At 35.1% G+C, this 14,062-nt stretch overlaps 1 protein-coding gene across 13 annotated transcripts in view; it reads left to right on the forward strand.

Moving 5' to 3' along the window:
- CEP128 (centrosomal protein 128) overlaps nt 1-14,062 on the forward strand; it is a 541,441-nt gene that overhangs the window by 23,186 nt on the left and 504,193 nt on the right. For 3 of the 13 annotated variants that reach the window (XM_074235602.1, XM_074235601.1, XM_074235600.1), the window contains 2 exons: nt 5,121-5,268; nt 10,362-10,448. In XM_074235602.1, the coding sequence (XP_074091703.1) occupies nt 5,140-5,268; nt 10,362-10,448 (216 nt within the window). In that variant the 5' untranslated portion in view covers nt 5,121-5,139. Of the gene's footprint in view, nt 1-4,730; nt 4,936-5,120; nt 5,269-10,361; nt 10,449-14,062 lie in introns of those variants that run through there. The other 10 variants (XM_074235608.1, XM_074235597.1, XM_074235606.1 and 7 more) reach the window with 9 other exon arrangements.

Below are 14,062 nucleotides of genomic sequence, written 5' to 3' on the forward strand. Positions count from 1 at the left end.
GTCAGGATGTAGGTATAATGCTTCATCTTTGTCCTCAGAAGTATGGTTAGTCATTGGATTCATCAGAGTTCATAAGTCTTTTAAAGTTGTTTGTGTTTACTGTGTTTTTGTAAATTGATTGTAAATTGTTTATGTAAATTGTTTTGATTCTGCTCACTACACTTTGTATCACTTCATGCAACTCTTCCCAGGTTTCTTTGAAACCATTTCCTTTGACATTTCTTATAGCACAGTAGTACTCCCTACACCATAATTTGTTTAGGCATTCTCCCATTAATGGAGATTTTAGTATCTAGTTTTTTGTCATCACAAAATGAGTTGCTATAAACTTTAGCCTTTTTTTAGTTAAAAAAAAATTAATGACTTGGACAAATACCAGCAAATATAAATACACTATATTTGTGGAAAAAAGTAAAAGACCCAGTAAAAGAGGGTTAGATATATATGTCTGAGTATAATTCTGCATCTATTATATACAGCTTTTAAAAATATAAAATTTAAGGTAATAAAATCAGCACTACTTTCTGTTTTTGTGGACCTCTGAACTGCTTTCTCTCTCTTGTTTGTTTTAAAAATGTTTCATTGATGCATTGATACCTTCTTACCCACTTTTTCTTTTCCTTTTTTGTATCACTATCATTGCTTTCTGGGTCTAGATGACTAGTATTTTTAATCTGGGTATTCCAATTTACCTGATAGTGTTTAAAAACCAAAAACTTAGAAGAAAACTCCTTGGTTCAATACAGACAATGTGGACATCTATGTTGCTCCCAGTACTTATCTTGTTACTGTTCCTGAATCCTTGATGGTCTTGGTAGCACATTGTTTGTGAAACTTTTTAGGAAAATTAGATCTTGGCACTAATAATTCCTATTTTAGTTGTGTTTGAGTTCTTAGGGCATGAATCTTATGTGCTTAAAAGTACTATAATGTTTTCTGAATGTTCCATATACTTGGTACCCTTTATTTCCCATCTTTATTTTATCTTTATACTTGACTTTTCTCTATATGTATACCATCAGATCCGGGAGATTGAACATCCTTCATTTGTTGCTCCAGTTTTTGGAATTAACAGTTGCACACATTTTAAATGCATACTGGGGGATGTCTCATGCTGGAAATCATGATTCTTCCTTACTAAAAGTATGTAGACTTTAGTTGTGTGATTAAAATTTTAAACATTTTTCTGTTTGTTGCATATAACTTCAATATTTGCCTAGCATCTTAAACCTAATTAATGTTATTAAGTTTATAATCTGTTTTACAATATAAAAATAATAAAATAATTTAAAGTATAGAATAAAAAGATTCTTGGATGAATACTTTTATATTTCAGTTATAGCACTAAAAAGATTGCACGGTAGGATTTTAGCTTTAGAACTGGTTGGAGGATTCAGATAAATGTGTGTGTGTCCATTGTGTGCTAGACAAGAGCTGATTATTGTTAAAAAAAAATTGCTGCCTCATGGAAAAACCAAAGTAACCCAAAGATGGTAATTATGATTATCATATTCACTATCAATAGTTACAATAAAAAGTTTTCCCCCTCTACCTATTTCTTGAAATGACTTTAATTCTTAGAATTGTCTTTTATTGAAATAAATAAAAGTTATTGTTTGTCAGTAGGGCCATGTTTTGTCAAAAATGATCCAAGATCTCATCACCATATTTATTAAAATAGAAAGACTAGTATCATTGACTTTTTATTATTAAAACCTAACAAGATAACATCCAGGATTTTTGTATTGTCTAAAAAAAGGTATAATATTATTACTTGAATAAATCCCTGTGTTTTTAAGTTAAAACAGAGCTTAAATGGGTGTATATGTAAAATTATAGATTACATACAGGTTCATATCTTCCATATTCATCAACTTTTATTATTCTTTAAGATTTAGTTCCATTTTTACTGACGTTATCCTGACTGTGGTGTTAATAGAGAACTAAAAGTCAAAGCTAAATGGAATTTCAATTTAAGATTTTTTTCCCTTAGCATTTTCCCCTTAAGCATTTTCTCAAAGATGATTTTAGATGATGTTGTACATGCTTATTGGAGAGTGGCCATAAAGGAAGAGAGACAATTTTTGAGGCATTATACTATTAAATATAGCATTTCTTTTCCTTTCAATTTGCTTGTTTAGCGCTTTAAGCACTTTTGTAACCTTCTGGGGAAGAACTTAGTAAATATAGCTCCTGAATTTAGTGTAATGCTTCCCACTAAGCATTAAGGATCTATTGAGGTGTCTATAATCCTGTACTGCCTTGAGGAATGTAGGAGATAGGTCAGAGACAATAATTGACCTAGCAAAACCGAACCAAAACAAAAGAAGAATATTATATTTAGAGTAGATTTGTTTGCAGCACAATTTGCCATCTTAAGGCCATTTTTTAAAAAGGTAGAAACATAAGATTTAGAATTTGAAGGTATCTTAGACTAACATTGACTACCACCTTATTTTATGATTGAGGAACTGAAGACCAGAGAGGGAAAATGATTTACTAAGTATTGAACAACTAATAAATGTCAGAGATGGGATTTGAACTCAGTTCCTACTCAATTCCTCTGAGTCTAATGTTTCTTGTAACACAATTTGCTATTGTTCTACGAGAAATTATGTGGTGCACATTTTTGTTTTTTTTCCTCAAAATTTATGTGTTATCAGAATATTTAAAAAGGACTATATGCATTTTTTAAATTTGGTAAGAAGGGGGAAGAGGATAGAATGTATCTTTTAATCTAATATTCTACTATCTCTAAATTCCTTAGAATTTGGTTGTCCTTGTTGATTTTTTTCTAGATATTTCTTAGATATAATTTTTCAGTCACTTAGCAGTAACATACAAATCTAATATCAACTTTATGTGATTGAATCAATTTTAAAATTAATGACTAATTTTATGAGTAAACTTTTTTGTTGATTTTGTTTATTTTCGTATCACCTTGGTCTTTGAACATAACCCTGCTGACTGAATCATTTTTGTTACGAAGGAAAAAAGAGAAAAAATTAGGCAGGTTAGCAAAACTAAATGACATATCAACTGAGTTTGACAATATATGTAATGCTTGAGTTTCTCAACTCTTTAAGGGAGAGAGTAAGGTGCAGTTTCTATTTCTGAGGCCAAACTTGGACATTACAATTACACAAAATTCAGCTTTATTTTTTATTTTTGCGTTTATATAATTGTATTCATTTACATATATGTATAAAGTTATATGTATATTTAGATATTTACATACATATATATATATATTTTGGCTTTTTTCTGTTCATAAAAGTCTTCCTATGCTTTTCTCAAAATTTTATGTTTGTTTCTTGTTACTCCATTTCTTGCAGCACGGTAATATTCTTTTATAGTCATGTCCCATAATTTACTTAGCCATTTTACAATTGATAGATATCTACAGTGTTTTCTTTCTAGTTCTTTGCTACCACTTTTTTTGCTACCACTGCTTTTAAAAATTTTACTCTTTATTCCACCATTTAGACATATTTTTGTGTTCTTTCTCTATCCTTGACTTAATTAATTAAATACCTAGCAGTGGGCCCTTCATGACAAGGAGAATGGAGATTTTAGTTACTTTCTTAGGATAATTCCATGATTCTAGAAAGTTTGGACCATTTCATAGTTGCACTAATAATTGCTGAATTAGTATCCTTTGTTTTTAAAGTCTCTCCAACATTGACTATTTCTATTTTTTATTAACTTTGCCAATTTGCTGGGTATGAGGGGAAACCTCAAGAGTTTTTTGATTTATATTTCTCTCATTGCTAGTGATATGGAACAATCATTCATACATACCTTAATAGTTTGCCATTCTTTTGATAAGTTTGTTCATATTCTTTACTTCTTATTAGTTATGGAATGGTTTTTGGTCTTAATGTTTGTGGTATATATATATATATATATGTATATATATATGTACGTACACACACACATACTTTTTTTAATTTTGGCAATCATTTGATTTACTCAAGGTATACACTTAGGGAAGAGCTGAGGCTGGTACCTCCTAGGGCTAAATTCATTCACCAGTGTTGCTCATTGGCCCAGGCTTTAAAAGCCTTAAGATCCTGAAGTTCTAGAGGTCTGCAAATCTCCAGCTTGGGTACAAGAAACTTGAACTGATAAGTACTAAGTATACTTCTCACACCCTGATCCATCAGATTCACAAACACTGTACTTCATCCAGGGCATGAGCCTGACCTTTGGATAACTGTAATGTTTTTGGTCTACTAGCAAGTAACTGACCTTTAGAATCACTGTCCTTACCATTCCTCTCCCCTTTATATAAACACAGGTAGATGTACTTCCAGGGGAGACCTATATTGGGACTGGGGACAGTCTGAGCCCCAGTTACTATGCCAGGCAGGATTGAGCAGGTCTCCTTCCTTGTCTGAACTAGGTTTATGAGGTTGGGGCCAGTAGGATAAGTGGGGAAACCCTGGGGGGACTTCCTATGTTCTTTCTGCAGGGAACTAGCCACAGCCAATGCCCCTTCCTGCACAAACCTTACAAAGCTATCTCCCGCCAGGGTCCCCATGACCCAAAGACCCCCCTCTGTTGGTGTTCTGCTAGGTTCCTATTTATTTTAGGTATCAGACATTTAATAAGAGATATTTGATGCAAGGATTTTTCTAGTCAACAACTTCCCTTCTTATCCTTTTTTTTTTATATTCAAAGCTTTTTATTATATTACACAAGGAGGTGTGTGGGCTGGGGATTGTGGTGGTGGGAAAGATGGAATTGCTGTGGTCAGATGGCCATAAATGTCCTGAACGTACCCCGACTCTGCATCGTGGTTTTGCCAATTCCGCCCATCAGCTCCCGGCTCCGCATCCTGATCCTGAGGCACGAGAAGGTGCCGAACAGCGCCCGGCTGCCATGCCCATGGCGCAGCCCATCACGAAGCCCATCTTCACACGGTCGAAGCAGGTGGGCTGGGACTGTCTGTAGGGATCCATGGCTACTGGTATCTCGCTTTCGGCCTCAGTCTCTCGGCTTTATGTCTTGGGAGGCGGGGAATTTCTTATCCTCTTAAAACTTAATAATTTTCTTCTTCCATGTCTTTCTTCTCTTCTTCTCCTTTTCCACTACCACTTCCTTTCCCTCCTTTTTAGAAAGAGTTTCAAGATAACAATGGCAGATTCATCCAGTGAATCAGAATACTATCATCATGGTCGATTGGACAGGCAGAAGTCTCGCACCCAACGACATAATGCTGCAGATGTTACTTCAAAGATTCACACCTTAACAAGTACTTTGCAGGTAAGTTTTCAAAGATGAGTCTAAAAGTTTATTTTATTTAAAAATACAGCACAATGAAAAAAAGGGCTAGCAGATACTCATACAACTTTTAATTTGGAGTTGAGGTTTTTAATTTTTTTTTTTTAGTAAAACAGCCCATAGACAGCCTTTTTTTAAATTTATTTTTTATTCTCATTTTGTACAAATGTTTTTTTACATTAATAAAATATTCTTGTTTACAAGTAAACAAAATACCCCTCCCCCCATGAATATAGATAGACTTTCTTGGGCGAAAAAAAGTAAAGGGGAGAGAAAAAAAATTAAAATTAAAAAAAACAATAGTAATAATTGTAGGTATGGCCAGGTGGCGCAATGGATGAAGCACCAGCCCTGGAGCCACGAGCACCCGAGCCCATATCCAGCCTCGTAAACCCAACAATCACCCAGCCATGTGACATGCAAGCCACCCGATCCCCATTGCCCTGCAAAAACCAAAAAGAAGAAGAAAAAAAGACCCAAAATAAAATGAAACAGCAACAATAGTAGGGGTGGCTGGGTGGCAGACAGAGCATTGGCCCCTGAGCCAGGAGCACCTGGGTCCAAATCCGGCCCCAGACACCCAAAGATCACCCCACTATGCGGCCCCAGGCAGGCCACCCAGCCCCACTTGCCCTGCACCCTCCCCCAAATAATAATAACAAAAAATGTGCTTCAGTCTTTGTTCCAACACCAACAACTCTGTCATGGGTGGATCACATTCTTTATGATAAGTCCATCACAAAAGTTACTTCCATATTTTTCCAAGGTTGCCATTGCTGATTGCAACTCCCTCCTTTCTTATTTCTCCACTACCATGTACTATATTTTCTCTCTCCTTTCACTCTGATTCTGCTGTAGGGTCATTGAGTAGCACAGCAGACAGATCCCTCGTCCTGGGGCCAAGAAGCTCTGAGCCCCCATACCACCCCTTAGGCCCAGAATCCACCTGGCTCTATGGTCCTGGGCAGGCCTTCCAATCCCAGACCCTTGCAAGAAGTAAAAAAGAAAATGTGTTATAATATCTGACCACTCTCCCCCCCATGGTCCATCCTCTCCTTTATTCACATCCCCCCCTTTCCCCTTGCTCTCCCCTCCTTACTCCAGATGTCTATACCCCATTGAGTATATTTGCTGTTTCCTCTCCTAGCCATCTCTGATGAGAGCAAAAGTTCCCTCATTCCCCCTTGCCTCCCCCCTTCCATATCATTGCAATAGCTCATTGTAATAAAAAAAAAATCTTGTTATGTGAAATATCTCGGACTATTCCCCCTCTCCTTTTTCTTTCTCCCATTCCATTTCCCTTCTTTTCTATTGACTCCATTTTTACACCATATTTTATCTTCGAATTCAGCTTTCCCCTGTGCTTCAACTATAAAAGCTCCCTCTACCTGCTCTATTAACTGAGAAGGTTCATATGAATATTGTCAGTATCATTTTTCTATATATGCAGTTCATCCTCATTAAGTCCCTCATATTTCCCCCCTCTCCTTCAATCTCCATGCTTCACCTGAGTCCTATATCTGAAGATCAAACCTTCTGTTCAGCTCTGGCCATTCCAAAAGGAACCTTTGAAATTCCCCTGGTTCATTGAAAGTCCATCTTTTTCCCTGGAAGAGGACATTCAGCCTTGCTGGGTAGTTCATTCTTGGCTGCATTCTAAGCTCTCTTGCCTTCTGGTATATTGTATTCCAAGCCCTATGAGCTTCCAATGTAGCTGCTGCTAAGTCCTGTGTGATCCTGACTGCAGCTCCATGATATTTGAACTGTGTCCTTCTGGCTGCTTGTAATATTTTCTCTTTGACTTGGGAGTTCTGGAACTTGGCTGTGATATTCCTAGGGGTTGTTTTTTTGGGATCTCTTTCTCTAGGGGATCGGTAGATTCTCTCCATTTCTATTTTGCCCTCTGCTTCTAGAATATCAGGGCAATTTTCCTTTAGTAATTCTTTGAAAATGCTGTCAAGGCTCTTTTCCTGATCATGACTTTCAGGTATTCCAATAATTTTTAAATTATCTTTCCTAAGTCTGTTTTCCATATCAGTTGTTTTTTCAATGAGATGTTTCACATTTTCTTCTAAATTTTCATTTTTTTGGTTTTGAAGTATTGATTCCTGATTTCTGTTAAATTCATCAATCTCCCTGAATTCTATTCTTTGTCTGAAGGATTTATTCTCCTCAGAGAGTTTTCTTATCTCTTTTTCCATCTGGCCAATTTTGCTTTTTAAAGCGTTCTTCTCCTCAATAACTTTTTGAACTGTTTTATCCATTTGACCTAAGCTGTTTTTTAGCATGCTATTTTCTTCAGCATTTTTTTGGATTTCCTTGACTAAGCTGCTGACTTCATTTTCAGGTTTTTCCTACATCTCTCTCCTTTCTTTTCCCAGTTTTTCTTCCAACTCTCTCATTTGATTTTCAAAGTCTTTTTTGAGCTCTGTCATAGCCTGAGCCCAGTTTCTGTTTTTCTTGGAGTCTTTAGATGCAGGAGCTTGTGCTTCCTCATCTTCAGACTGAGTATTTTGATCCTTCTTGGGCTCATTTGCAAAATATTTCTCAATAGTCTTCCTCTTATTTCTCTGCTTGCTCATTTTACCAGCCTTAGCCTGTTTTTGGGGTGCTTCCTGAGCTTTTGGGACACTCCCACAAGGGTCTCAGTGTGTGAGGCTCTGTCCTCCCTCCTGGTCTGTGAATGACCATAAGCACCCCCTCTGCCAAGGGGGCCGAGTGGGAGGTCCCTGCTGTTCTATGGGGGAGGGGCTAGACTGGGATCAGGATCTGAATGTGGTCAGAGCCCCAGAGTCTTGTTCCAGGGGCAGAGGACAGAGCTTGGCAGTCTCTTTCTCTTCACTCCCCTCCTTCAGCTCAATGGGCTCATGCCCTGGGGGCTCCTGCTTACTGGCTCTGCCAGCTTCTGTTTCCGGGTCTGGGCTGCTGAAAGACCAAGCTGCACGCTGTGTGCCCTGAGGGCTGGGCTCCACATGCTCACTCTGGCAGAGGTCCCCCGCTGTTTCCCCACTTTGTGCCTGGTGCTCCCCGGGGTGCAGCTCAGGAGACTCCCCCGCTGCTGTGAGCATGGCTCCCAGTGCCCTGGGGCTGCCTCTAGGAGGCTGAAGTTCTTTCACTCTGGCAGGCCACCCCTCTGGAGGCCACCCCTCCGATCCCTGGGAGCAGAGCCTTTCTGTTCTTTTCCACTTTAGTAGGAGAACTGCCTCACTGGGTCCCTTTGTGGTTTCTGTCTCTCAAAAGTTTAGTTAGAGTCCTTAGCTTATGAGTTTTATCAGAGAGCTCCTAAGACTGGATCCCTTCATGTCGCCATCTTGGCTCCACCCCCGACAGCTTTTTTTTAGTAGTATGAACATTTACTGGAATGATATGGTATGATAGGATGTATGAATATAGACTGAATTATGGTGAGGAATCTGGCCAGTAATACCAATATTGTTATTAGGCTTAAGCAAGCTTTTTGTCCTTCTTTGAGAAAAAAGAATGGGAAATAACTGAAAGGATGGCAGGATGACAAAGCCAAAGAGAAAAGAAAGGATGTGATAATTATAATTTATTCTCATTATCCCATTACTCTTACCCTTTTTTTAAAAGAAATGAGTTTTCACTTTTTTTAGTTGTTTATACTTTTGCATATTGTTTAAATAAATATTTAAGTATGGTTCAGATACTGTGTTAGGTTTTGAAGACAATTTAAGCATGATTAAGACATAGTCCCAGCCTTTTAAGGAGGCTCGTTTAGAGACAAAACATCCTTCAAGGATCATTGATTTTATTGGTATGGATACTTCTTCTTCAGAGACAGTAGGAATTCCCTACTGTACGTAGAACCCTTCTATTTTCTTTGCCCTAAAATTTCATCATCCAATAGCCAAGCTTTTGATGAATGAACCTTTCTGATCTTAGACTGGTCCTCGAATGGCAGACATACAGACTGTCGCTGGATATGTAGTCTAACCAATTCTAATTTGATAGGCTCTGTCATAGTGTCTGTACTCTCCTGGCATCATAGCATTCAAGAGCATAGGGTCTTGGAACAGACTTTATTGGAAGGTGGAATAGCAGCTTAATTTGTGAATATGAAAATGTCTCTTTACTAAACCTTCAGAACAGACATGTTGGATTTAAATGGGCTCTGTTGGGATTAAAAAAAAACCCTTTTGGTAGAAATATAATATTTAAGGGAGGACAATATCATATGAGAGCAGGCCTTGGAGTCAGAAGGACCTAAGTTCTAATTATTTCTGATGCATCCTTTCTCTGATTCTAAGCAAATAATTTTACTTTTCATTGCTACAGATTGCTCTCTAAGACTATGCTCCAGAGCAGGTGCTGATTTTCAGTGATATATATTGTTTTTTCCCTGGAATTCTCTATATCAATGTAATCACAAATCAAATCCCCCCAAAATAATGGAGAGTATTTGTATTTGGAGGAAAAAGGATTTGTGTAAGGATCTTAGCTCTGTCACACATATACTCCTCAGTGATCTTTCCCAGTGTGCCAGAATTCCCTAGGCTCCTGTCCTTATCTGTAGGAGGATCTCTACATTCATGGTCCTGTAGTCTAACACCTTTTTCTGGAAGAAATGGTTTTTGGTATTAACTCAGGCAGCTTTAACTGTTAGGTAGTGGGTAAAAGTTAAAACCTTTTTTTGGTTCTCCTAACTGAAGTCATGAAAAAAGGTTAAATTTTTATGTGACTAACATTTACCTTTATTTCTGCTATATATAATTAAATGGGTTTGATCTTTGATAATGGATTAATGCTGAGGGATCAAAGTATTTATAGCTAGGGTGCTTAAGTTCTATTGAAAGCTTAGTTATTAATTTGGTAAATAAATTTGAATGGGAATTTAAAATCTGGATCTGGTTCTTAATCATTAAAGGGGATAAACATTTTTATCTCAGACTAAAATTAATGTTTTTAAATAGTTTGATGTAAATAATGTGAAAATGCATACTATATATAATTTTCGTCATCCTGTAGCATTTGTCATGCTACAAGATACATGTAGGAGTCAGGGGGTATGTAATAGTATTTGCAAACAATTAATGCCATATAATTTCTTTCTGAAGGACACCAATCGAAACCTCCGACAAGTTGACCAGATGCTGGGACAATATAGAGATTATAGCAATGAACAGACAGAAGCCATAGAAAATGTGAGCAGTATTTAGCATTCTTAATGTTTATGCCTCTTTTTCTGCTGCACTTTTTTATATGCTTAGTTTTTATCAAAAAATCCAAAACAAAACATACTTGGTAAAATATAATAGCAATTTTTCAGAATATATTTTAATATTTGCTTGAATTTAGATGAATGTTTTAGATATTTTTTAACTAACTTGGATGGTTTATATATTTTGGGAATTTTTTTAAAGCAAGGAGGGTTGAATTTAGGACATAAATAAATTTGAGATATGCATTTGTAATAATAGGATTCTTTACTTGAGTACTTAAGGAAAAAATGATTTACAGGGTTCCTTGGTAAATAAAGTCCTTTTGTTTTAGTGCTTTGCTTAGTCTGTCTTTGGACTTGTTCCATCTGAAATTTACTAATGTATCTTTGGCAAGTTATTCAATTTCTAATTAAATATGTTCTTCATTGTTCACTATGTTGCTTCTATATTGCATTAGAAAGATTAATATCATTTAAATATTAGCTGTCCTTTATATATCTGTTCTGCTCTGAATTGTCTTTTAATACATAAAGAATAAGTCATACCCTGTTATTTTCTATCTGGAAAAAGCAATAAAAAACCCATCATTTTTCTTCAGTAATTTGGGAGCTAATTGTATCCTGGAAAGCTAGTCTAAATTCACCAATAACTTAAAAAATACTTTCATTTAGAAAATAAACCTAGACTATTATGTGTTTACAAGGTTCTCTATTTATAATTTTATTGTCAGAGGGACCTATAAACCATTATACATTTTAGATGGTTAATAATGTTTAAAAGGTTTAATTACTTTATTAATGATGTGACCTGGTTATTTGCTTTTCTATTTATTAAGGAAAAATGAGGACATTTGCATTAGTTGTTGTACTGCAGAACCACTTTTCTTCATTGCATGGTTCTTTAATTAAATGTTAGCTTATTTTTGTGGCAACCTATTTATTTTGAATTGGGAATTAGAATAAGATGATGTGGGAATATTTTTTTCAGTTACAATAAGTTGTGATAGATATGTTCAGCAGTTCTGAGTTTTATATTTATTGGCTATTTAATGACTTATCCCTTCTGACTCTATTCATCATATTTAAAATGGTGGTAACAATATTCCATTACCTACTTTTATTTTTATTTATTTATCCAATTTTATGTAGAGATACTTTTCAATATTCATTTTTGTAAAGTTTTTTTCCTTCTCTCCTTCCTTCCCCCCACTCTAAGATAGCAGACAATCTGATAAAAGTTATGTATGTACAATCATGTTATTTCCATATTAATGATACTGGAGGAGAAGAATCAAAACAAAGGGAAAAAATCATGAGAAATTGGAAATGAAAATTAAACATTTCATTAGAAACATTATTAAACATCAATTCAAACAACAGTGCTTCATTAATTATTTTAATTTGAATTAATTCATTTTGCTGTCTAAAGTCACATGCCACTTCTTAATTTCTCTGTCTCTGTCAAGATCCTTTGTCTAATAATTTTCATTCATGCTTCCTCGAATTTTCAATAATTATATTTTATTTTTGTTCTGCTTTTTTATTTGCATTATTTCCATGTATTTCCAGATTTGTGTATTCCTGATTCTTGTTCATCTTAATTTCTTTGAACAGTTACCACTTATTTAACCATTTTCCTATTACTAATTTTTATTGTTTATAGTTTTGTAGTAATTACATATAATTGAGATTGATATTAATTTTGAAAATACTCTTATGTTGCTAATAATGGAATTATTACAAAAGAAGTGTGTGGATATTTTTATAACCTTTTCATTTACTGTCAAAATGCTCTTCAAAAAAAGATCATAGTAGTTTGCAATTCTATTGAATCTCTTTCCATGTAACCCCACCAGCATTATTTTGTTGGTTTTTATTATTTTTTGTAAATTGGATGCATATAATGGGGTATGTTAAATTTATTTTAATTTGCATCTCTGATTATTGTCTAAACTAAGCTAAACTTTTCTTAAAGTTTTTTGGAATGTACAAGTTGACAACTTGATCTAAAATATACAACTGAAAATTAAAGAAATACAGCAAATGTTACAGAAATAGTATTTATGAAAACAATTCAAATTAGAAAAATATGGAAAGGAGTATTATGTATTGGTAAGAGTGAAAAATGTATAAGAGTTTTCTATTTTTATGTATCTAATAATTTGTTAGTTAAATCTATAAAGAAAAGGTAATCAGAAGGAATAGAATTAATAATGATAGTAGGAAATCTCATAATACCTTATGTTCCACCAAATGGTATACATAGTTTTATAGCCCTTTGGGCAGAATTTCAAATGACTCTCTAAAATGGTTGAATCATTTCACAATTCTACAATAATGCATTATTGTCCCAGTTTTTCCACATTCCTCCAACACCCATTTCACTTTTCTGACATCAGTCTGATAAATGTGGGGTAGTTTTTAATTTTTTTAATTTTAATTTTTCTAATCAATAATGATTTAGAATAGAGCTTTTTTTGGTATGATTATATTATAGCTTTAACTTTTTTTTTATCTATAAGCCCATTCATATTCTTTGACCATTTATCAATTGGGGAATGATATAAATTTGATTCAGTTTTCTATATAAGAGAGATTTGCCATAATTCCAAGGTTTTCCATCTCCTCCAGTCCCCAGTTTTTTGTTTTTCTTTTAATTTTGACTGCATTAATTTTGTTTGTGCAAAATTTTCTTAATTTAATGAAATCAAAGTTATCATTTTTGTATCCCATAATTCTCTCCATCTCTGTTTGATCATTTGGTCATTTCCTTATTCATAGATCTGACTGGTAAACTATTGTTGCTTATTGTATCACTCCTTTTGTCTAAATCATGCAACCATTTTGACCTTATCTTGGTATACAGTGTGAGACGTTATCTAGTTATTGTCAAATTCTGTGAAACTGTTCTCCTAGTTGTTTTTCTCAGATTTGTGAGTTCTTATCCCAAAAACTTGATACTTGAGTTTATCAAGCACCAGATTACTATGGTTGCCAATTCTTTTTCTGCTCCACTGTTGTCAATTGTGTGTTGGCTCAGCTTTTTCTTCAAGTTAGAAACAAACTGTTTTTGCATTTTGGGTCTCTCAGAGAGATAGTCTAATCTCTTGACATTAATTCTTCTACTAGTCATTTTGCCTTGGGGCCACTGCTTTGGTTGAATGTGAATGCTTAGTTTGGAAAGGATGAGTCTGTGAGCAGTCCAACACTCTCACCCCACACATTGCCTTCATCACTCTCTTCCATTCTGTCTCTTCTCTTTACAATCACATAGTTTATTAGATGCAAGTGGTTGCTGTGAGAACATTCAGGAAGTTTTATTCTGTTTAGATAAATGGAAGAAAGGTTTATGATGAGAAGGTCATGAGATGCACAAGCCTTTAGTAGTAGGTGACCATTGTTATTGTTTTCAGCTCCATTCCTCCCAAGTTCTCCCTGCCATATCTGGACATCTGAGCCTACTCTAGCATTAAAGTCACCTAGAATTATAAGGTTGTCTTCTTTTGGTATGTTGATGATGAGGGTCTCCAGGTCTTCATAAAATTTTTCTTTGACTTTATCAAGATTCGTCATAGTGGGATGATAGCCATTGATGAT

Source organism: Macrotis lagotis, chromosome 4 (assembly GCF_037893015.1).
Source record: "Macrotis lagotis isolate mMagLag1 chromosome 4, bilby.v1.9.chrom.fasta, whole genome shotgun sequence".
Taxonomy (NCBI): domain Eukaryota; kingdom Metazoa; phylum Chordata; class Mammalia; order Peramelemorphia; family Peramelidae; genus Macrotis; species Macrotis lagotis.